The following is a 22,327-nucleotide window of genomic DNA, read 5'->3' on the forward strand; positions in this document are numbered from 1 at the left end:
GTATGTAACAGTGACCCTACCTTAATGTATAGGGGTTGCCCAGTAAAGGTTGCAGGGGTAAATTAATTGGATTTCTTGTATGATTTGTGCAGAGATCCTTGGAGAGAATAGAGGCAGCACTATTAACCTCTGTAAGAGACAGCAGCCTAATGCATCAAGAGGTGTACTGCCAATATATGGGTATTGTATTCTAATACCCAAAGTAATATACTTTGAACCCAGATTTTCTGATTTAGGGACTACAAAGGATTTTGTAAGTTATACACAAATATTCCACAAGCATCCTGGCAAGTTCTGTAACTGTACCACCAAGCTTAGTATCTTTTAAAAAATATTTCTAAAAGGGCCTCCTGGACTTTTAAAGTGTCCTTCTAAAAGGGTCACAGACTTCTGCTTCCTCCTAGAAGGATTCCCTACCTCCCTACCACCTATTACACAACCTTATGTATGCCCAGGGCTCCCAGGTCCCCTCTTACCTCCCTATTCTAACCCACATCTAGCTCAGTTCATTGCCCTTTTGATCCCCACGCTCCACTCTTCCCCAACTCTGAAACCTGCTGGGCCCAGTTGGAACTCTCCATTCAGCCATCTTCTGCTGTGACTGAAACTTGGGTTTCCCCTCTGCACAGTACCTTTTCTTACGATCCTTGCAGGGAGTGGCTGCTTTGCCTTCCACCCTTCTTCATTTGTTGCTTCTAGATTGTTTCCCCTCCCTTCTCTCTAAAACTGAGTTCTGACTCTTGGGACACCAAACTCATATCACTCCTGCTTCCCTCTGTTGCAGTCACCTTATGAATGGTTCACTCTTCCCATCCGTAAAGATTTCAGCTCTTGCTGTATTGCATCTAAAACCACCCGCATCGTAATACTTCCTGATTTTATTGTCCAGGTAGATGATCTTCCTGTGTCCTGACCTCACAGTTCTTTGACCTGTCTGCTCACGGTTTTGTCACCCACCCTGCAACAGACAGTCACTCCCATTGTCATCCCTAGGACCATTCCATTACCAGTGACTGGAACCTCCCCACCATCGGTTTCAAGTGTCTTTTCTTAAGCTAGTTGGCTGTTTAGTACCAAGATTCCAACAGTCCCTTCACTGAATCTTCCCTTACGCTTGTTCCCAGCAGAAGACTTTGCTTCCTGTTTCCCTGAGTGATAGAAGCCAGCAGAGGCCTTGCATGACATCTGTCCACCTTCTCTACCCACTTTCCATAATTTCCGTGCCTTCCCACTTGTGCGTGTATATGAACTGACTGGGTTGGCACCAGAGCCTGTCCCATGTCCACTACTCCAAGACATCGCTCCAGCAAGTTTCCCGTATCTCTTGTATCCTCAGGTTTTCTATATATACTGGATTATCCCCATGGACATGTAAACATACTTAAAAAAAACAAAACAAAAAATCCTCTGGCTCCTGAATCACTCTCTGCTTTGTTTCAGAAAGCAAAATATCTCAAAAGTTGTCTGTTCTTGCAGTCTTCACTTCCCTTCCATTCTTTCTTTCTTTTTTAAAAAAAAAATTATTATTTTTGGTTGCATCGGGTCTTAGTTGGAGCACACGGGATCTTTTGTAGTGGCACATGGGCTTCTCTCTAGTTGTGGCACGCAGGCTTAGTTGCCTGGCAACATGTGGAATCTTAGTTCCCCGGCCAGGGATCGAACCTGCGTCCCCTGCATCGGAAGGCGGATTCTTAACCACTGGACCACCAGGGAAGACTCCTTTCCATTCTTTCTTGGACCCACTCCAAAACCTGCCTTGCTGCAAGATGACCTCCACATTGCTAAATCCAGTGGTCAGTTCTGTTTTCTTCCTTGACGTTATCAGCAGCATCTTAGATTCTTAGATAATAGATCATTTCCTCCTTGAAACATGTTCACCTGGCCTTTGGGACTTGCCTCCCGCCTCTCTCATTTCAGGCCCCATTTGCTGTTCCTTCTCCACCTCCTTTACCTCTTACTGTCAGACTGCCCACTTCCCATCTGCTCACAGTGCCTTGATCTCATCCAGTCTGGAAGCCCTGTAAACACAACTGGTATGCTGATGACTCTCCCTTTAAGGCCACAGTTTGATGAGTTTTGAAAAATGTCAACACCCTTGCAACCACCACTACAACAAAAATAGAGAATATTTGCCCTTCTCCAAAAAGTTCCCTCATGTCTTTTCATAGTTAATCTCCACCCTACCCCAAGACCTGGGCAACCACATGTCTGCTTTGTCAGTACATATTAGAATTGTCTTTTAGGGTTTTATAAAGATAGAATCATACAGTATTCATATGCTACGTTTGTATGCAGATTCTTTTGCTCAGCATGTTTTGGAGGCTCATCCACGTTGTAGCATTTATCAGTGGTCTACTTTCTTTGTTGAGTAGCTTTCCATTATGCGGATGTGCCACAGGTAGTAGTCATCCTGTTCACCTAGATGGACATTGACTTGTTTCCAGTTCTGGGCTAGTGTAAATACAGCCGCTATGGGCATTCTTCTTCAGGGCTTTTTTGTGTATGCAGGTTTTCATTTACCTTGGGTAAAGACCTAGGAGTGGAACAGCTGAGTTGTATGGTAAGTAAATGTTAAACTTCATAAGACACTTATGGGCCTTTTAATCTGATGTCTTTATTATGTTTTACATTCTGGGAAATTTATCTCTTATTTTTTAATATTTCATTTTTGCCATTTAAAAAGTTTCTCTTTTTAGGACTCCTATTATTTAGATGTCAGCATATCTGTGTCTGTTGTTCATATCTGTTACCTGCTCTTTTATGTCCTCTAGTTCCTTCTCCTTTCTTCCTTTTGTCTGGACATTTCCTCAGCTTGCTAATTTGTTTCTCAGCTGTCCATTTTGCTGCTCATTTCCTCTATTGTGTCTTCATTTCAACCACTATTTTACATTTCTAATATTTCTACTTGATTCTCTTTTATGTGTTCTTATTCTCATTTCCTATTGTTAGTATCATGCCATATCTCTTTAAATGTACTTAATTGACTAAGTTAAACTTTTGGTCCATCTGTTCTAATATACGTGCTTCTGGTGGAATCTGTAATCCAGTGTGGTGTTTTTCTTTTTGAAATAGTTATGCTCAGAAAATTGCTTACTGCCTGGCCAGTGAGCACATTTATTTCTCTTAGGGAAGCAGCTACTCCATCAGTTTTTATGCATACATGAGACAGGATCAGATCCTGGTCCCTGTAAACCCCACTGAATTCAGGGGTGGGAGGATGGATACTAGGATGGAGAGGTGAAGGCATCAGAAAGCCAATCACTGACTTCTTACCTCACAAGATAACTGAAATGTGATTCACCAGCCCAGGGCTCTGTGGAGGCAGGGTGGAGAAACATGTGCCTGATGTGATGTAGTCTCTGCCTGTCTCTCAGCTACTCCAAAGCCCTGCCTTGATGCCACTCCTCGGGAAGCCTGAACCAGAGGCTGTGTCACTGCAGCTGTGGGTGATGCCGGACCATCCAGTCAACGAATTCTCCTCACTTTCCACCTCACTGCCCTGTTTACTTGCTTCATCGCACACGTCACTACAGAACATCACCTGGTCTATTTTTTTCCTTCCTTACTGTCCACACCATCTCCCGAAACCACACATTAGGCTGTGATCTCCATGGGGGAGGGCACCTCGTTGGTCCTGGTCGTGCTGTGTCCCTAGTGTCCAGTGGTTCTGTGAGTGCTTGGAACACACCAGCAGGTTGTTGCTTGTGCTTCCCAGCAGCCCGACCTCATCAGGTGGGGTGGCCATGAGTTCTCATCATCCTGGGTCTCCTGACCAGGGAGAGGAGACTGGGGGTGACTGTGGAGTGGTGCCCACAGGGAGAAGGGCTTCGCAATCATAGACAGATGGTCAAGAACACCTGTATGTGGGAGAAGGACTAGTCAGAAGGCTTGGCCATAAAATGGGGGGTGGGGGTGGATAGCAAAGACACCACAAATCAGACTCACCTTGTGGGCAGAGGAGAGAAGTGGCCAGGAATGTGGGCGGTCCTGCTCTCGAGCAACACAGAGTCTTCGAGTCACGAGGGTCAGGGCTCATCCCAGCCTTCCCTGCAGATGCTGTTCTGTCTGCACAGGCAACACCCTCCCTTGTGTCGTCACAGAGACAAAATCGCTCTGCAGATGGAGTGAGCAGCACTTATGGGCAACAATGTTCTCAAGGTGGGTCCTCGTGGTGGGAGGAACTGCTGAAGAGTCTAGACAAGTATTTATGCCCTGAGGATGGAGGTTCCCCAGGTGGAGAACTGGGGGCCCGAATCACAGGGAACCCGATCAGATTTTCCAGCAGAAAGTCACTAAGTTTGGCCTTGCTCCCCAAACTCCTGATCCTAAAAGTCACTTGGGGGCTTATTAAAAATATAGACCTCCTGGCCCCAACCCCGATCCGCTAGACCCAGTGCTCTGGAGATTCTTGTCATGCTGGGAGCAGACATCCAGTGGGACCTGATATGGAAGGAAGCCAGCTTGGATTGGGATCATTATGGGCCCACCTTGGGCAGAACCCAAGCAAGGTGTGAGGGACTCTAACCCGGCCCCATGCAATGATGACACCATAGGAAAAGTTGGTAGCCCAGGCTTCATGTGGCCTAGAGGGGCAACCCCAAGATCCTCTTCAAAGGGTTCTGGGATAAAGGAGGGGTGAAACCTGGAGGTGAGGGGTGACAATGTTGAACCTTTCCTCCAGGCTCCTGGAAAACAGACAGTTGGATCCCTCCAACCTTTTGTGTTCCAGGAAACGGCTTACTGTGAAGGACAGATGGGACTCTTGACCCCTCTTTCACATAGGACAAGGCTAGAGCCAGACTCTCCAAATTTCCATTCACTCTCATAAATGATTAGCTAGACTGATCAATCAGAACAAAAGTCTGTTGAGTTGACTTCACCAAACTTTAGTTCAGCTTCTTCACTCCCCAAAGACCCTTGAACTCTGACTTACTCCTAAGGTTAAATAAGTATTCGAATGCAGGAAAGTGGCCCCTCTCTAGAACCAGCTGACAGCAAGACATCTCCTGCTGCAGTCCGATCTTCCACTCCCCGCACCCGGTTCTTTCTAGCCTTGTTCACTCCTCCCTATGAAAGAAAGTTCCTTTCTGTGCAACCTTGGAGATGCTTGCAGATCTTACTGTCAAGAGTGTTCTCCCTACTGCAACAGTCCCCCTCTCCTTACTGGAATCGTCTTTCTGAACGTAGTCTCTCCTTGCCTAAGCTTGATTTTGTTTTCTGTTTGGCAGAAGTTGGCTCCAGGCCCTGCTTCTGGGTCTGGTCAGAACCCACAGCAGGAAGGATGACCTCCCACAAGGCCTTGGTGAGCTGCCCAGACACGCACGAAGGCTGGGTTTCTGTATGGGAACCACTGAGCAACTTTAACCAGGAAGGACAGAAAATGCTTTTGTTTTTAAAGAGGTCCTAGTGGCTGCTGTGTGGATAATGACCTGATGGAGGCAACCGTTACCAAGGAAGGCAAGCGCGGAGGCTACTGTGGTCGTTCCGGCAAGAGATGGAAACTTGGACCAACGTGGTGCTGCAGTGCGCAGAGAAGTGATGAAACGCTTCACCGTACAGATTCAAACCGCTCAGTGAACTTCAGAGCAAGATAAACACAAAGAAACCACATTATTAAAAAGTACTGAAGCCCAAGAGAAAAGGTCATGGTCATGGTGGAGAAGCTTGGATCGGATTTACCTTCTTTCCGGTAATAATTAAAAACTCCTAACCTTGAGCAAAAAGCTTAAGGCAACTGGAGAACAACCGTAGCAGGAAGAGACTGTGGTGGAGCCCATCCTCAGTTACCTAGGAGACGTGGCTGGGCTGCACAGCCTTCTGGGAGTTGTGGTCCATAGGCCGGGTCCTGGCCTCCTCGGGCCTGTGAGGCTCAGACTACAACTCCCAGAGGGCACCGTGGCGTGCCTCCGACTAATGAGAGCACTCAGGCCGCTGAGAGACAGCGGCCTGTGCAGGCTTCTGGGAGTTGTAGTCCATGGGCTGCACTTAAGATCACCCAAAGTCGGGCTTCCCTGGTGGCGCAGTGGTTGAGAGTCCGCCTGCTGATGTAGGGCACACGGGTTAGTGCCCCGGTCCGGGAGGATCCCACATGCCGCGGACCGGCTGGGCCCGTGAGCCATGGCCGCTGAGCCTGCGCGTCCGGAGCCTGTGCTCCACAACGGGAGAGGTCACAGCCGTGGGAGGCCCGCGTACCGCAAAAAACAAACAAAAAAAACAAAGATCACCCAAACTCAAAGGTTTTTCTCATTTTTTAAAAATAATAGCTTTGACAGGGAGGGACAAGACAGGGGTAGGTGATTAAGAGGTACAAACTACCATGTATAAAATAAATGAGTTACAAGTATGTGTTGTACATCACAAGGGATATGCCAATATTTTATAGTAACTTTAAATGGAGTATAATCTATAAAAATTTTGAATCACTGTGTTGTACACCTGAAACTAATATTATGAATCAACTACACCTTATTTTAAAAAGAGCTTTGAAGCTTTGAAAAGAAATGAGTTGCCAAGCCATGAAAAGACATGGAGAAACATACTACTAAAGAATATATTAAATAAGTATTAATAAGTGAAAGGAGTCAATTTGAGTATGTATTCAAGGCTACATACTGTATGAGTCCAACATATGACATTCTGGAAAAGGGAAAACTATGGGGATAGTGAAAATATCAGTGGTTGCCAGAGGGTTGGGGGAGGAGAGAGGGATGAATAGGTGGAGCATAGTGGATTTTTACAGAAGGGCAACTGTGCTGTATGACATTTTATAAGATTGGATACATGTCATGATACCTTTGTCAGAACCCATAGAATGTGTAATGCCGGGAGTCAACCTCAACATAAACTAGGGACTTTGATTATGATGTGACAATGTAGGTTCATCAGCTGTAACAAATGTACCTCTCTGGTGTGGGATGTCAATCATGGAGAAGGCTCTGTGTGTGTGTGTGTGTGTGTGTGTGTGTGTGTGTGTGTATGAGGGGGCAGGGGGTACGTGGGAACTCTGTTGTGAACATAAAGCTACTCTAAAAAAGGAAGTCTTTTGAAAAAGCAATAGCTTTCTTGAGGTATTCACATACCATAACATTAACCTTTTTAAAGTGGTTTTTAGTATATTCACAATATTGTTCATTCCTCACAATTATCTAAATCCAGAACATTTCATCACTCCAAAAGGAAACCCCATTAGCAATTACTCTACTCCCCCCAGCCCTTGGCAACCAGTAATCTACATTCTGTCTGTATGGATTTTCCTATTTTGGACCTTTCATATAGACGGAATGATATAATGTGGCCTTTTGTTTCTGGATCCTTTCATTTAGCATAATGTTTTCATAGTTAATCAGTGTTGTAGCATAAATCAGTACTTTTCCCCTTTTCTTGGATGAATAATATTCCATCATGTGGATATACCCTTTTTGTTTATCCATTCATCAGTTGATGGACATTTGGGTTTATAATAACTTTTTGATTATTATAAATAATGTTATGAACACTGTTTTATGTTCTTTTAGGTGATGGTCAGTCAGGTGCAGCCGTAAGAGGAGACACAGGAGAGTAGCAGGAAGAAACAAAGTTTATTATACTCACAGGTCCAAGAAAGACGGAGTTACGGCATGCCACGAAGGTCCACACATGCTGTAAGCCAGGGAGCGGGCTCAACCAAGCAGGTGGGGAGCAGAGAGTGAAGACTAGCCCACAGGCAAGTGCTTTTATTAAGGGTGTGGGTAGAATACACAGGGATAGGCATGAGGTATGTCATTGGTGCTTTTGAATGTTACTAGGTCATGTTCAGGGGAGAGCAAAGAGGAAGCCCCTTGTAGCAGGGGCCAGCCTTATCACTTGATAAGCCTGGTCACCTGGGAGGGGTGCTCACAGCCTGTTTGCGGGTATGTTGAGGCAGCAGGAAAATACAAAATTTAAAATTTTACAATACGATGAAATAGGTGAAAGGGGTAAAAAGGTACAAAGATCCATTTATAAAATAAGTCATGGGGATGTAATGTACAGCATCACAACTGTAGTTAATAATGCTGTATTGCATATTGAAAGTTATTAAGAAAGTAAATGTTTTTATTTGTCTTTATTTTTTATTGAAATATAGATAATTTACAATGTTGCGTTAATTACTGCTGTACAGCAAGGTGACTCAGTTATACATATATATACATTCGTTTTTTATATATTCTTTTCCATTATGATTTATCACAGGATATTGAATAGAGTTCCCTGTGCTATACAGTAGGACCTTGTTGTTTATCCAGTCTCTGTATAAAAGCTTACATCTGCGAGCCCCAACCTCCCATTCCATCCCTCCCCCAACCCCCTCGCCCTTGGCAACCACCAGTCTGTTAAGAGTAGATCTTTTTTTTTAAAAAAAATATTTATTTACTTATTTATTTTTGGCTGTGTCTGGTCTTAGTTGCAGTGTGTGGGCTCTTCATTGTGGTGTGCGGGCTCTCTAGTTGTGATGCAAGAGCTTAGTTGCCCCTTGGCGTGTGGGATTTAGTTCCCCAACCAGGGATCGAACCGGCGTCCCATACATTACAAGACATTCTTAACCACTGGACCACCAGGGAAGTCCCAAGAGAGTAGATCTTAAAAGTCCTAATCACAAGAAAAATTTTGTAATTATATATGTTGTAATATGTATATGTGACAGATGTTAACTAGACTTATGATCATTTCACAATACATACAAATATCGAATCATTATGTTGCACACCTGAAACTAATATAATGTTAATGTCAGTTACACAATTGAAGTTACACTTCAATAAAAAAAAACTACAATACAATCCACACTGTAGTGCTCCAACATCATTAACAATATTATTTGGGGTGAATAACACTTGCCACCTGGGTTGTGGAGATGCTAAACTGACTGGGACGGCTGGACATGGCCACTGACGGCAAATTTTGGTAAAGGTGACAATGAGGAATTGTCCTATAAGGCATATGGCGAAGGTTGGGAACACAGTTTTGCAACCGGACACACTACTTTGGAAGAAAGCCAAGAGAACAGGTCAGGCACCTCTGGATTTAAGGGAATCTGTTGAAAGGTTTTGGTGACATTATGAAAGATCTTATCTCTTGGCCTAATCCTCATAGCTTGACCTTGTATTCGCTACACATCTGTCAGCATTATTAACTCACAGTGGTATTCTGATGCTTGTAGGATTCATCCAGCTGGGCTGGGTGCACAGACTGTAAGAACCAAGTCTAGGAAGAGCCAGGTGTTCACAGACCTATCGGAGAGGATTGGGCAAGGCAGTAGTGACCATTGGGAAGTTGATATCCCAGACCAGCCCCAAAGACAGCGGTGTCCATGGGGAGCTTGAGAGACCTAAATCCAGTCTAAAGGTCACAGTACCGAGAGGGAGCCCCAAACTAAGTTCAAAGAGACACAGCAGATGAACTCATCCAGACAGGCTTGATTGGGGGTGACTCTGAGACTGCGGGATTTAGAGAGAGAGCGTGGGGCGCTTGTTCTTACCTGGCTCATCCCCGGGCATGGCAGGAAGGGAGGAAGGCAGATTGGGCTGTTGTAAGAGCAGAGCAAGAAACTTCATGGTCCACAGAGGGCGTATATCTGGAGGCCTGCCTTGTCATCTCCTGACATTCAGGAAGGACAGCTGCCCTTTGGGACACAGCACACGAGGAACCAGCTCCTAACCCCAGGGGACTTTACAAGCCTCGAACGGTCTCTGGTCTGTTCACTTATTCTAATTGGTAGGAGAAATGAAAACCTGTTTTCTGTATTGTGGGAACTACCAGATGGGCAAGGGGCACGTCCAGGGGACAACCTTCTTCCATGCCATCTAGTTTTCTATCCCATTTCCACATTTTCAGATGATTCATTTAATCTCCTTTAAAGAAACTTCTGGAGATGGCCACTTGGGTCTAGGTTTCTGAACAGCACCCCCAGAGGCTGGAGGAGTACTGAATTGCTTTACTGAAAATATTATACTCTCCCATTTTACAATCAGAACTAACGTTCAGTGCCCACACTCTTTTTGAGCTTTGCATGGACTCCTTTATTGAGCCATCGCTGTAACCCTGTGAAGTAGGTTCCTGTTCTATTCTTCTGCTGAGGAAACTGAAGCTCAGAGGGGTAAGTAACTTGATCAAGCTCAAACATCTAGGAAGCCAGAGATGAGGGTTAGAATTCAGGCATTTGAACACAGAGCCCTGCTGTTTTCTCTGTTGGCTTCTTATGATGTGTCACATTGAATTATTATTATTTTTTAAATATTTATTTATTTATTTAGCTGTGTCGGGTCTTAGTTGTGGCGTGCATGTGGGATCTAGCTCCACCACCAGGGATCGAACCCGGGCCCCCTGCACTGGAAGCATGGAGTCTTAGCCACTGGACTGCCAGGGAAGGCCTCACATGGGATTATAATTGATTTCTATCTGCCTCCTCACTAATCTGGACGTTCTCTGAGGGCAGGGACCTGTTCTTATTCACATCTGTACCCAAGAGCTTAGCATCCCTCCCAGCACACTCACTCATTCTGTTAGGCTCACCACTGGCTGACCTGATTCCGTGAAAGAATTCCATGTGGCAACGTGAGCTGACTTCACACTGGTGGTTCCCAGTCAGAATGCAAACATTCTGTAGTGAGAAGAGCTCCTTAGTTCCTCAGAGAAATATAGGACAGATGCTAGCCTACAACTAAATACTTCCTTTCACCCATACGATAACAAACTAGCAGTTTTGGAATGATGGACAGGTTCAAAGTTCTTTCGCCATTTTATTTTTGTTTGTAATGGAATTCCCACTTCATTTGTGCTTGTCTTATGCAGGTGAGTTCAAACCAGCTGGACAAACAACATGCTTAATGGGTAGCTTCAAGCATGATTTCACTTGTTTTAGAGGAAGTAAAAAGGAGTAATTATATTTCACTGCTACAACTTTTCTTTTCCAGGTTATATGCAGTCACAAAGACCCACAAATGTCACCCAAAAGCCCACACTGTACGCTAAGGAATTTCAATTATCTCACGTTCAAGGAGCTTTCTCAAAACACAGAGGTGAGTCATTGTTAGTATTCGTTCAGTGAAATGAGAATGTATTCTGGGGTCCTCTTATGTGCTATATCAATGTGTCTCTTCTTTTTTTTTTTAAGATTAAAAAATTTTTAAATTTAGTTTTGGTTACATGGGTCTTCTTTGCAGTGCGTGGGCTTCTCATTGCAGTGGCTTCTCTTGCTGCAGAGCATGGGCTCTAGGCACGCAGGCTTCAGTAGTTGCAGCACGTGGGCTCAGTAGTTGTGGCTCATGGGCTCTAGAGTGCAGGCTCAGTAGTTGTGGTTTGCGGGCTCTAGAGTGCGGGCTCAGTAGCTATAGCGCACGGGCTTAGTTGCTCCACGGTATGTGAGATCTTCCAGGACCAGGGCTTGAACCTGTGTTCCCTGCATTGGCAGGCGGATTCTTAACCACTGCACCATCAGGGAAGCCCAATGTGTCTCTTCTTGTATATTTGTTAGTAGCATGGTCCATAAAATAATAAAACTAGATAAGCATTGCTTGGAAATTATATCCTATACTCTTCACTCTCCGTAAGCTGGGTGACAGAAGGGCTGTGACTATTGGGCCCTCCCTGGCCCCGGCTCTCTGACCTGATGAGAGCACAGCCCTCTTCAGCTCTGTGCTAAGTTTCTCCAGGTCCTCAGCTCGGGAGGAGGTTTCCCAGCTTGCGTGACTGCAAAAGCAGATCAGGACCCAAATGCAATATGTTCTTAATGGTCCAGATTCATCAAAGGAAACACTGGATGCAAGCAGAGCAGCATGCTTTTGCAAATTAAGCCACGCATTTCTATCAATACTAGGCATTGGAATAAATTTATTGAGAACATTTACCATCTTAGCTATTTGGAAACTACGTTTTAGGCCCCCTCATCTAATACCAAGTTACATCTTAATTTTCCTAAGTGCCTCTTAAACCTGTCTCTTCTTTCTGATCCCCTTCAACGTGCGTATAGCTCCAGCACGTACTACACCCACGCCATCCCCAGGGCGTACTGGTAAGTCGCGGCATCTGGGAGGGTGGGTGGGATCCATGGACGTTCACACAGCTGCTGTGCTGTGCGGCTCCAGAGGGCACCCCGCGCTGCCTGCCACTAACCTGTGCAGCCCCTTTGTGCAAATTAGAAAAAGCCGTCCCCCGCCCCATGGTTGGATTAGTAACGATGTTGCTTGGGGCAGATTAGAAAATAGCACAGAGGTCAAAGCATCAGGAAATACAGGGAAAAAAATCCACAATTAATCCATCCCTCCATCCATCCCAAAGACGCTATTACCCTCCCTAAAGCCCAGCTATAATATTTCACTTCCCAGTTCACCACCCCCCACCCCCTCGCCAGCACCAAAGCCCAGAAAAGGAGTTCGGGCCAAGGTATCAGAAGGCCCACATTCTAGTCCTTACTTTGACACTAACTTGTCTTGTGAGATGGCAATAGAGGTTCACTGAGACCTCTGCCACGCCTGATCTTTGGGTCCCAAGTGTAGCTTCTGATACAGAGAGAGACAGAATTGTCTAGTCAGGTCACTGGAAGACTCCCATTTTCTCCTGTAACCTTCAGCTCTTGGTTATATGGAAAGATGTCTACCTCATAATAGGGAAAATACACATTGAAAATAAACTAGAATTCCAGTTTTCAGCTATCATGTTGAAAATAGGCAAAATACTTCACAACAAACTCTCCTGGCAAAAGAGTAGAGAAAGATAATCTCATATCTTGTTTGTAGGCTAGGAATGAGTACAACTTCTACAGAGCACAATTGGCAATTCTTATAAAAAGAATGCATTCACTTTTTGACCCAGAGTGTTGAAATATACCTGGGATTTGTTTTAATCAGGAATGGTAATACACGCAGACACGGAAATGGTTATCATGAAGGAAGACCTTTATACACACGGAATCCCAGAAACAGAAGGCATGGCACAGCATGCCAGGCCATGTGGGAAAGGACCAGAGTGGGTTAGGAGGCAGGAGGGGGAGAGGGGAGAGAATGACCCAGAGCTTCTATTGGGGGTTTTGAGGGAAGAAATGGGTGAGGTGGGGTAGGTACATGGAGTAAGCTTAGTGTTGCATAGTTTGAATAATTTTGGTGGGCTCTGGGCTATACGAGTGGTTCTCAGGTGTCCAGTACCTGGCCCTGGGGTGATTCAGGGCAGAGGGAGTATTGGCCTGGTGTGTGAGGGTTTGATGGTTGGTTTGAATATCAAAGACACCACAGGGGTGTCGCTTGCTGTCTCTGGGAAGTAGCCAGCCCTGAGAGGTGGAGCCTTCCCAGGATGAAGGCCCCAAATGGTAGACCATCAAGGATATAGAAAATAAGAAAATAGAGTCAATATACCCCGCAATTCCATTTCTGGGAATTTTATTTAAAATATGCTATTCCAGGGAATTCCCTGGCAGTCCAGTGGTTAGGACTTATTCACTGCCAGGGCCTGGGTTCAATCCCTCGTCAAGGAATTAAGATCCTACAAGCCACGTGGTGTGGCAAAAAAAAAAAAAAAGAAAGTAAGCTACTCCATTTCCTTAGTTCATTTACCCTCCCCTTTTTCTTGGTGACTTTCTCGTCTATTTTTCTCATCCCACAAATACTCCCAACATATCTACCCCAAGCTCGCTCTTAGGGGATGACCTTGTTTCCTCCATCACTGACAAAACACAAGCACTTGACAGAGTGTCTGCATCCCCTGATCCAGCACAGTTGTACTTTCTCATTTTTCCTCCTGTCTAGGCCAAGGCTGACCCCTCACCTATGCACCAGCTAACATCCTCTCAGGCCAACTGGGGACACCCCAGGCAATTCTCTCTCCCTTTCCAGGAACATCACAGTATTTAAAAGTATCATCCCCGTTCTTATATGAACATGCTGTTGGTTTTCCCATATTAAAAAACAAAACTCATCTCTTGATCCCTCAGCCCCCTCTGGGAGCTGCCCCCATTTCTCTTCCCTCCATGACAGCAAAACTCTTCAGGAAGTTTCCAAAACTTGCTCTCTCCAATTCCTTTCCCCCTGTTCTCTCTCAGACCTGTTTCACTCATGCACATCGATAACATCTCCTTTGACTAGGTCTCCAATGACCTTCCCATTGCCAAGTCCAGCAACCAATTTTCAGGAGTCATTGTATTGAAACAGACTGTAACCCATACCCCCTCACCCCTAATATTTCATTAAGAAAACCTGAAAACACAGAAAAGTTGAGAGAATCATAGAATGAACATCTATGTAAGCCACACCTAAGGTCTACAATTAAGCGTTTAATCTGCAAGCATTTTTACAGTCCAGGTTCTTTTTGTCATGTCAGGCTGACTTCACATTGAGGTATGAATCTCAAAATACTTCTCAGCTCAGTCGTTGAACCAGTGAAGGGACAGAAAGTGAGGGAAGGCCACGTTTGCAACAAGGAGTAGCACTTCAATTTGTCAGATTTTTACAAGTGGTATTTTTTTGTTGTTTTTTTAAAAATATTTATTTATTTTGTCTGTGCTGTGTCTTAGTTGCGGAACGTGGGATCTTAGTTGCGGCATGCAAACTCTTTAGCTGCAGCATTTGGGATCTATTTCCCTGACCAGGGATTGAACCTGGGCCCCCTGCATTGCAAGCGTGGAGTCTTACCTACTGGACCACCAGGGAAGTCCCTACAAGTGGTTGAGTAATGTACTTAGTCAATTGCTCTTTTGTTCAGTTTGTACCAACAATAGCTCTGTTTATTTATTTTTATTTCAGATAATGGGAGAAGTGGTACACCTGGTCTACAAAAAGCATCCAAGGTTTTGTAGCACATTCAGTGGGCCTAAATACTAACCCCAATACAGGTTTGCGGCATTAGATTCTGAATTGCCCTACAATATTCCTTTTGTAACAGCACTACACAACCTAAGACCATCTGGGCAACACTTGAGTTGCAAAACTAAGGCCACTCTCCTTTCAGCTACATCAACGGCTGGTTCTGCTGTACTGAGTCAGGGATCCAGTCTCATAAGAGAGGGTTTTGACCAAAGACAGGAAGCAGATGGAAAAAGGAATCAGAGATTGGGTGAGAATTCAAATTATATTTGTTCACACAGGCTGTACAATCTAACCTCTGTGGTTTTTTTTTTTTAGTTAAGAATACTATTTTTAAGGTTATTTCTGATTTTGTCTGCCAAAACAATATGATTAACAAATATATTAACTGATAGTCACACCTAAAATGAGATTTTATGAGAACTTTTTTTCCATTTTTAGCACTGATTCCTCATAGACCTGCTATTGTTCAAGTAATTACAATTGCGTGTATAGCCTTCAGTATTGCCCTGATATGTGGGATCACTATTTCCTACATGATATAGTAAGTCTATGGTAAATAACTTTTACCATCCTTAAGTAAGACATAACAAGTTAACTAGGTTATTATTTTGTGATAGTAATGATGATGATGGTGATAATTCTTATAATCCTTAAATTATTATGGTCATTATACATTTTCAGACACTGTTTTTCAGAATATGGGCTATATTCATGTTGGGTCATGATATAAATGAAAAATTTAAAAGAAACTGGATAAAAAGAATTTTTAAAGTAAAAATAGAAATTAATTTTTAAAAAAGCAAGGAAACAAACAAAAAAGAAACAGGACAGAATACAATTTAGTAGAATAGAAAGTATTAAAGTAAATGTTGGGCTTCCCTGGTGGCTCACTGGTTAAGAATCCACCTGCCAGTGCAGGGGACACGGGTTCCAGCCCCGACCCGGGAAGATCCCACATGCCACAGAGCAACTAAACCCGTGCGCCACAACTACTGAGCCCACGCACCACAACTACTGAAGCCTGTGCACCTAGAGCCCGTGCTCTGCAACAAGAGAAGCCACCACAATGAGAAAGCCCACGCACCGCAACGAAGAGTAGCCCCCCCCACCCCAACTAGAGAAAGCCCACGCAGCAACGAAGAGCCAAAGTAGTCAGCAACAACAACAACAAAAAGTAAATGCTGATTTTCAACCTTTTCAGACTCAAGATTGTGAGGTAAATCTTATCTCTTACTGTGGATCATGATCAAAAATGTTTGAAAGCCACAGTCAGAGATGCTGTCATCCTCCCAAAATGTGGCTTTCTAGAGTGAACTTGATACTTTGGAGGGAATCTTAATAGTGCAAAGCAGAAAAGAGTGACCACTCTCTCTTTCACTAGAAACTTATTATTAATGCAATAGTAGGGGTAATAGTAGCATTTAGGGAAGACACTTCATCTTGTTCGCACAAATAAAGCTTGTGGTCAAGCTCAGGTTATGTGATCATTTTGAAATTAGTGTCAGACGAAAGCGAGCCGCACTGTGACATCATGCTACTCTGATCAGGAAAAACACATTGATTCTTATTCTAGGATTTAGTTCCAGGACTCCATTATATCCCATCAGAAACAGCTTGAGGAAGTACTCTATCAGAATTAAGTGTGTACATGGGAAATGTATTGCCATGTATGGGATATTTTTTAAGGTAGCCATTTTAGAACCACTTGGACTATGTCAAATGACGGCAAAATTAAAGGTAAAATTGAAGAAATTTTGTTAAGGAGAGAGTGTCCCCAGTATGTTTGGTTCTGGGTTATCTATGACTCAATTTATGTAACTAGAATTTCAGTTTATTTCATTAGTCTAGACAAAGATGTTAACATATGAAGATTGCTAAAGTAACTCACTACAATGTATCCTCCTGGAATTTCAGTGTCCAATTAAATTACTGAGCTAATGTCAACATTTACAGCTTTTACATTTGTGTTACCCCCAGTGGAATTTTAGAACCTGAGGCAAAAGGAAAAATATGTGCCCCAAAGTACATGTTTTTACGTAAATTTTAGTGGTTAATTTTTTCCAGAAGTACATTTTTGAAAATATATTGGTGAGTTTGATTTCACTTAAACCAGGAAAGTAAAGTTATAATAAATTTTGTTTCTGGTAAAGATAAAGTATTTAAACTTAAAATAATGCTATGAGTTATGATACAGCACTTTTCAATTTTTAAAATATATTTCAACTACTTTAATGTTTTGGAAAAGAAGAACCGTAAAATAATACATAAAAACATGTATATAGGGACTCACATTTTCCCTTTTGACTCAGTCTCCCATATCGTTCATCACAGCACTAATGGATCCTGTCTTTAAAATTTTGATATTTTGTTTATTATGGATTTTTCCCATTCATTTCTTTTTCTCTTTTTTTTTGGCCATACCATAAGGTTTGCAGGATCTTAATTCCCCGACCAGGGATTGAACCTGGGCCCTAGGCAGTGGAAGCACTGAGTCCAAACTACTGGACCGCCAGGGAATCCCCTCATTTCAATTTTTTACAATATTAAGTCAAAATATTTATCCCCATTACTGAGTTTTTTGGCACCCCCTTAAACTGTGCACCTAAAGCGAACACCTCACTCTCCTCACCCAAAATCTGGTCCTGTTCCAGCTTCCTGATTATCTGTAACAGTGTTTACAATCAGGCCATTTCTTCCTGCTACAGAGCATGATTCTGGAATGTTCCCCCTACACCCCTTCCTCCATCACAGTCCATTAGAACACAAATAAGTTAACCCTAAAATGGTTTGTTATTACATGAGTCAAACACAATTAGGAAGGTAAGTATGTTAGGAGAAAGTAGAACACTCTATTACCCATTTTCACTTCACACAGAAATATCTGTTCAATGATCCACTTCCAAGTTTGGGCCTAGGGTGGGTGAGCGAGGCACTCACCTCAGGTGCAAAATTTAAGGGGGTGTAATAGTCAAGAAACTCAGTAGTCAAGAAAAATAATAATTTATTGCAATATTTTAAGTCTAAATTAATGCCCTCAAAAATCCATGATGAACAAAATATCAACATTTTAAATACATGATCAGTGATGATGTCGGGCCAAAGCATATTGGAGACTAAGCGAAAGGAAAAATCAGCGGTACCTATGCTACCTTTATTTAAAATGTTGACATTGTGTTCCTCATGGATTTGTTGGCATTAATTTTTCTTTTGTAAAATATTGCATTAAGATGTTATTGAACTTGATCATGGAGGTTTGTGCCTAGCCCGAGTGCCCCATTCCTGTCACCTGGCTCCAAATCACTCGCCCCTTTTCTGCGTGTCAGCCCCAATCTGAGTTCTATAACTCTATAGAACTATAGAATTCTATAATTCTAATTATATTTCTATAATTAATTATAGTTCTATAATTATTTGGGTTTAAGTCTATTTCTGCTTCCTCCCCCATGTACTAGTGACCCCTTTGCCGTCAGAAAGTCACAAGATTAAGACAGGATGATTTAGTGGGAAAATTGTGCTTTTAAATGTACATATTTTGTCCTCCAGTCGACTGGTACAGGCTGAGGAAAAACAACAACTTGCATCACTCTATAAAAATGTCAAAATACCATTATTAGGAGATGAAGAGGAGGGCTCTGAGGATGAGGGCCAGGATGAGTCCACGCACCTCCTTCCGGAGAGTGAGAAGGAACCGGAAAAGTTCATTCATTCAGGTAGAGGGTCAACCAGCTTTTCTTGTCAGATCCAAAATCCAAGGGAAGCTGAGCTGACAATGATGGTTGGGTTTTCCACGGCAAAGCTACTGAATATTTACAGCCACATATGCAGGAATGAACCATTTGTATCAAATTACACAGAGGGGCAAACAGCTGTGTTGTTGTTTGATTCCTTTTGCAAGGCAATTCCAAGGACTGAAAAGAGAGTTCAGGAAACAAGACTTTTCCTGGACTCAACATTTCCCTTAAACATACTTATCAATGTCGTGTTGTTGCCGAGTTTTGACCACAGACAGGCAGATGCCCTCCTGCACTGTCTGCCTCAGTTTGATGTGGAAATGGGATGCAGGCCCACAAAAAGAGGTTACTACCCCCAGGTCAGAGACGCCCCAGTGAGAATTGCCCACTACCCCTGCAAATCCTTGTGAGGATAGAACAACATATACGCTCATAGAAACCTGATTTTGTAGAAGTTCTGAGATTCTTCAGTACTTGCTTAAAATTTCTAGAGCAAAACGACGTAGATTTCAGTGTCTGATTCAATACTATTAAGCATGCACTGCATGGATCTCCTCTCTAACCACCCCAGAGATAGTCAGAGAGAGGCTGAGAGGCCAAGAGTAGAAGAGATAATTGATGCTTACTGAGGCAGACCGCCCTTGTACTCTTAGAAAATATTTTTTAATGTCTTTTCATTGCATTGAGTTATAACTTTTCTAAATGTTTAAAAATTGAAGTATAGTTTATTTACAATATTATACATTTTAAAAACTGGATATTTATAAAGCTTGAATACAGAAAGTGGGAAAATCATTTCGAAATGCAATTTTCACCATCCTTATCAGACAAATAACATTCATGAAAACCTGAAAATTCCATTGTTTGTTCCTTTATTTTTCCATATATTTCCTCACTTCTTTTGTCTCTAATTCCTGATTTATTAGTATCTAAATAATGTTATGTCTACATTTTAGTCATTAGATCAAAAAGAAGAAAACATATGGAAAAGAAGAGATTGAACACAGAGCAAAAGTTGGTAAAGGAAGTGGAAATAAAGGATGCTATACATACCACAAATCCGGGGTGTCTGTGAAAAGAAATGAAAGAGAGGCAGGACATGCTAGCCAGTGTGGGGAAACAGTGACAGATGACAGAATGTGAGCATGACCTGCTCCTGGAGAACCTTGTGCAAGAGCACTCTAAAGGAAGAACACCAGACATAAAAACAGGAAATAAATTCATATGATATAGCAATCTTGCTTCCTAGTTCTTAGAGTTTATGAATAAACACAACGTAATTGTAAAAGGAAAAAATCCAACTTCGTAAGTGTGAAAGAGAAATTGTCAGGATTTTCTTTTCTCACTCCTAACCAGTAGTTTCTTCGGGTAAGTCTCTCAGACCAGGTGAGGAAACCACTTTCATGAAACAAAGCTTCCCCAGTGACATTATCTGTTAATTCCAGTAGCTCGCTTCCATTTTACGTATAACAAGACTGAGAATGTCAAAATGAATATGACAGCAGACAGTAACCTTTGTTTTTAGGGATCTGGGACCTGGTGCAGGAAATAGGTCTGCAGGCAAAGAGCTATAAAGCATTGCCAGATGTACTGAGTGCTGTAAACTGGGAGTCACTGAGAGCTGTGGAAACACAAAAGGGGCAGGATTTAATCTGAGCGGTGCTATTGGTGTGGAAAACAGTCTGATGGTTCCTCGAAAAGGTAAACATAGAGTCACTACCTGACCCAGCAATTCCACTCCTGGGTATATATCCAAAAGAATTGAAAATATATGTACCTGCACGCAAGAGAAACCCTCACACAAACGTTCATAGCAGCATTATTCATAAGAGCAAAAAGGTGGAAACACCGCATATGTCCATCAGCCGATAAACAAATTAACAAGATGTGGTCTCTCCATAGAGTGGGATGTTATTAAGCAAGGAGAAAGATAGAAGTACTGACACATGGTACAACATAGATGATCCTTGAAAACATTATGCTAAGTAAAAGCGGTTAGAAACAAAAGGTCCACACATCGTATGATTCCATTTATACAAAATACCTACAATAAGCAAATCCATAGAGGGTCAAAGTAGATAAATGGTTCTGGGTGCCGGAGGAGGGGAGAAAAGGGAAAGATGGTTGGTGGGTAGGAGGATTCTCTTGGGGGCAATGAAAATGTTGAAAAAAAAGATTAGTGTAACTTGAGGAGGCTGGTACCGAACCCAAGTTCAGCTGCTCACCACTCAAAAGACCAATACTCAAGAGACAAGTGTTATACTTGATTTACAACATTGTTTTAATTCCTGCTGTACAGCAAAGTGACTCAGTTATACATATATATATATATACACTCTTTTTCTCTCTTTCTTTTTCTTTTTTTTTTTTGGCCGCACCTTGCAGGATCTTAGTTTGCCGACCAGGGATTGAACCGGGGCTACCGCAGCAAAAGCGCTGAATCCTAACCACTGGACCGCCAGGGAAATCCCTGGACCGCTTTTTATCAAGTGTCAAGCACATGAGAAGAGCATGAATCTTCTCAGGCAGATGTGTCTTAGCAAGAATCACTGAGGCAGGCAGAGTTCTAAGATGGCCCCAAGACTCCTGCCCTCTGGTGTACACAGCTGTGTAGTTCCCTTCTCTTGAGTGTGGGTCTTTGAATATGACGGATGTCACTCTTGTGATTATGAAAAAGTGATGGGATTGTCGCTCTCTTAATTGTTACATTAAGCCACCTGTCCAAGTCTTCAGGGACTGGCTCCATGCAGGGAAAGACATTTACTAATCAACACAGTGTGAAGGCTTCAGGCTTTCTCAGTTTTTTTCCAGACATGCATCTTCCCTGGTGTGTGTGTGTGTGTGGGTTTGTGTGTGTGTGTGTGTGTGTGTGTGTTTCACCAGTTCTACCATATACAGTATGCTGTATTTATTTTTATTTTTTTAAAGTAGGATTAAAAGCCTTTTAGTCCTTTTTTTTAAATTAATTTTTGGCTGCATTGGGTCTTCGCTGCTGCGTGAGGGCCCTCTCCAGTTGAGGCTAGCCTGGGCCTTTCACTGCGGTGGCCTCTCCCTGCTGCGGAGCATGGGTTCCAGGCACATGGGCCCAGCAGTTGTGGCTCACGGGCTCCAGAGCACAGGCTCAGTAGCTGTGACACTTGGGCCCAGCTGCTCTGAGGCATGTGGGATCCTCCCGGACCCGTGTCCCCTGCATTGGCAGGTGGACTCCCAACCCCTGTGCCACCAGGGAAGTCCTTATGCTGCATTTAAATGTCTTGATTTCCCTAATAGTCTCACTCCCCACCCTTGCTCCGACTCTTCTCAGGGCATTAAACATTCTACTGCACTCCTCTGCCTTAGTCTTTTTGTTGCCCGGCACTGTAGGACTGCAATCTCCCTGCAGCTGCGACAAGGTTTGGGATCTACCAGTGCCCTTGCTGGCAACTAATATTTGTGTATAGTTTGAAGAGGAGGTCTAAATTCATATTTTACCATTTGTGTACTTCAGTGCTGCAGACCTTATTTATTTATTTATTTGGTCACGCCACTTGGCATGTGGAATCTTAGTTCCCTAACCAGGGATCGAACCCGCACTCCCTGCATTGGAAGCATGGAGTCTTAACCACTGGACTGCCAGGGAAGTCCCCAGACCATATTTATTTATTTATTTAAATTAATTAATTAATTTATTTTTGGCTGCGTTGGGTCTTCGTTGCTGCACAAGCTTTCTCTAGTTGCGGCGAGTGGGGGCTACTCTTTTTTTTTCTTTTTTGCTGTATGTGGGCCTCTCAGTGCCGTGGCCTCTCC

General features: G+C 43.2%; 1 protein-coding gene and 1 non-coding gene across 2 annotated transcripts; one reads left to right on the top strand and one right to left on the bottom strand.

Moving 5' to 3' along the window:
- The first annotated feature begins 5,432 nt into the window (after positions 1–5,432).
- Positions 5,433–21,874, top strand: C19H19orf18 (chromosome 19 C19orf18 homolog). Its single transcript, XM_060131949.1, has 8 exons — positions 5,433–5,585; positions 10,737–10,848; positions 10,932–11,036; positions 11,987–12,028; positions 15,249–15,351; positions 18,354–18,520; positions 19,498–20,242; positions 20,927–21,874. The coding sequence occupies exons 1-7, from the start codon at positions 5,433–5,435 to the stop codon at positions 19,614–19,616; spliced, it is 801 nt and encodes a 266-aa protein (XP_059987932.1). The 3' UTR covers positions 19,617–20,242; positions 20,927–21,874.
- TRNAC-GCA (transfer RNA cysteine (anticodon GCA)) lies at positions 14,582–14,654 on the bottom strand. The gene has a single exon. It is a non-coding gene; the product is annotated as a tRNA-Cys (tRNA).
- Positions 21,875–22,327: the final 453 nt, after the last annotated feature.

Source organism: Lagenorhynchus albirostris, chromosome 19 (genome assembly GCF_949774975.1).
Source record: "Lagenorhynchus albirostris chromosome 19, mLagAlb1.1, whole genome shotgun sequence".
Taxonomy (NCBI): Eukaryota; Metazoa; Chordata; class Mammalia; order Artiodactyla; family Delphinidae; genus Lagenorhynchus; species Lagenorhynchus albirostris.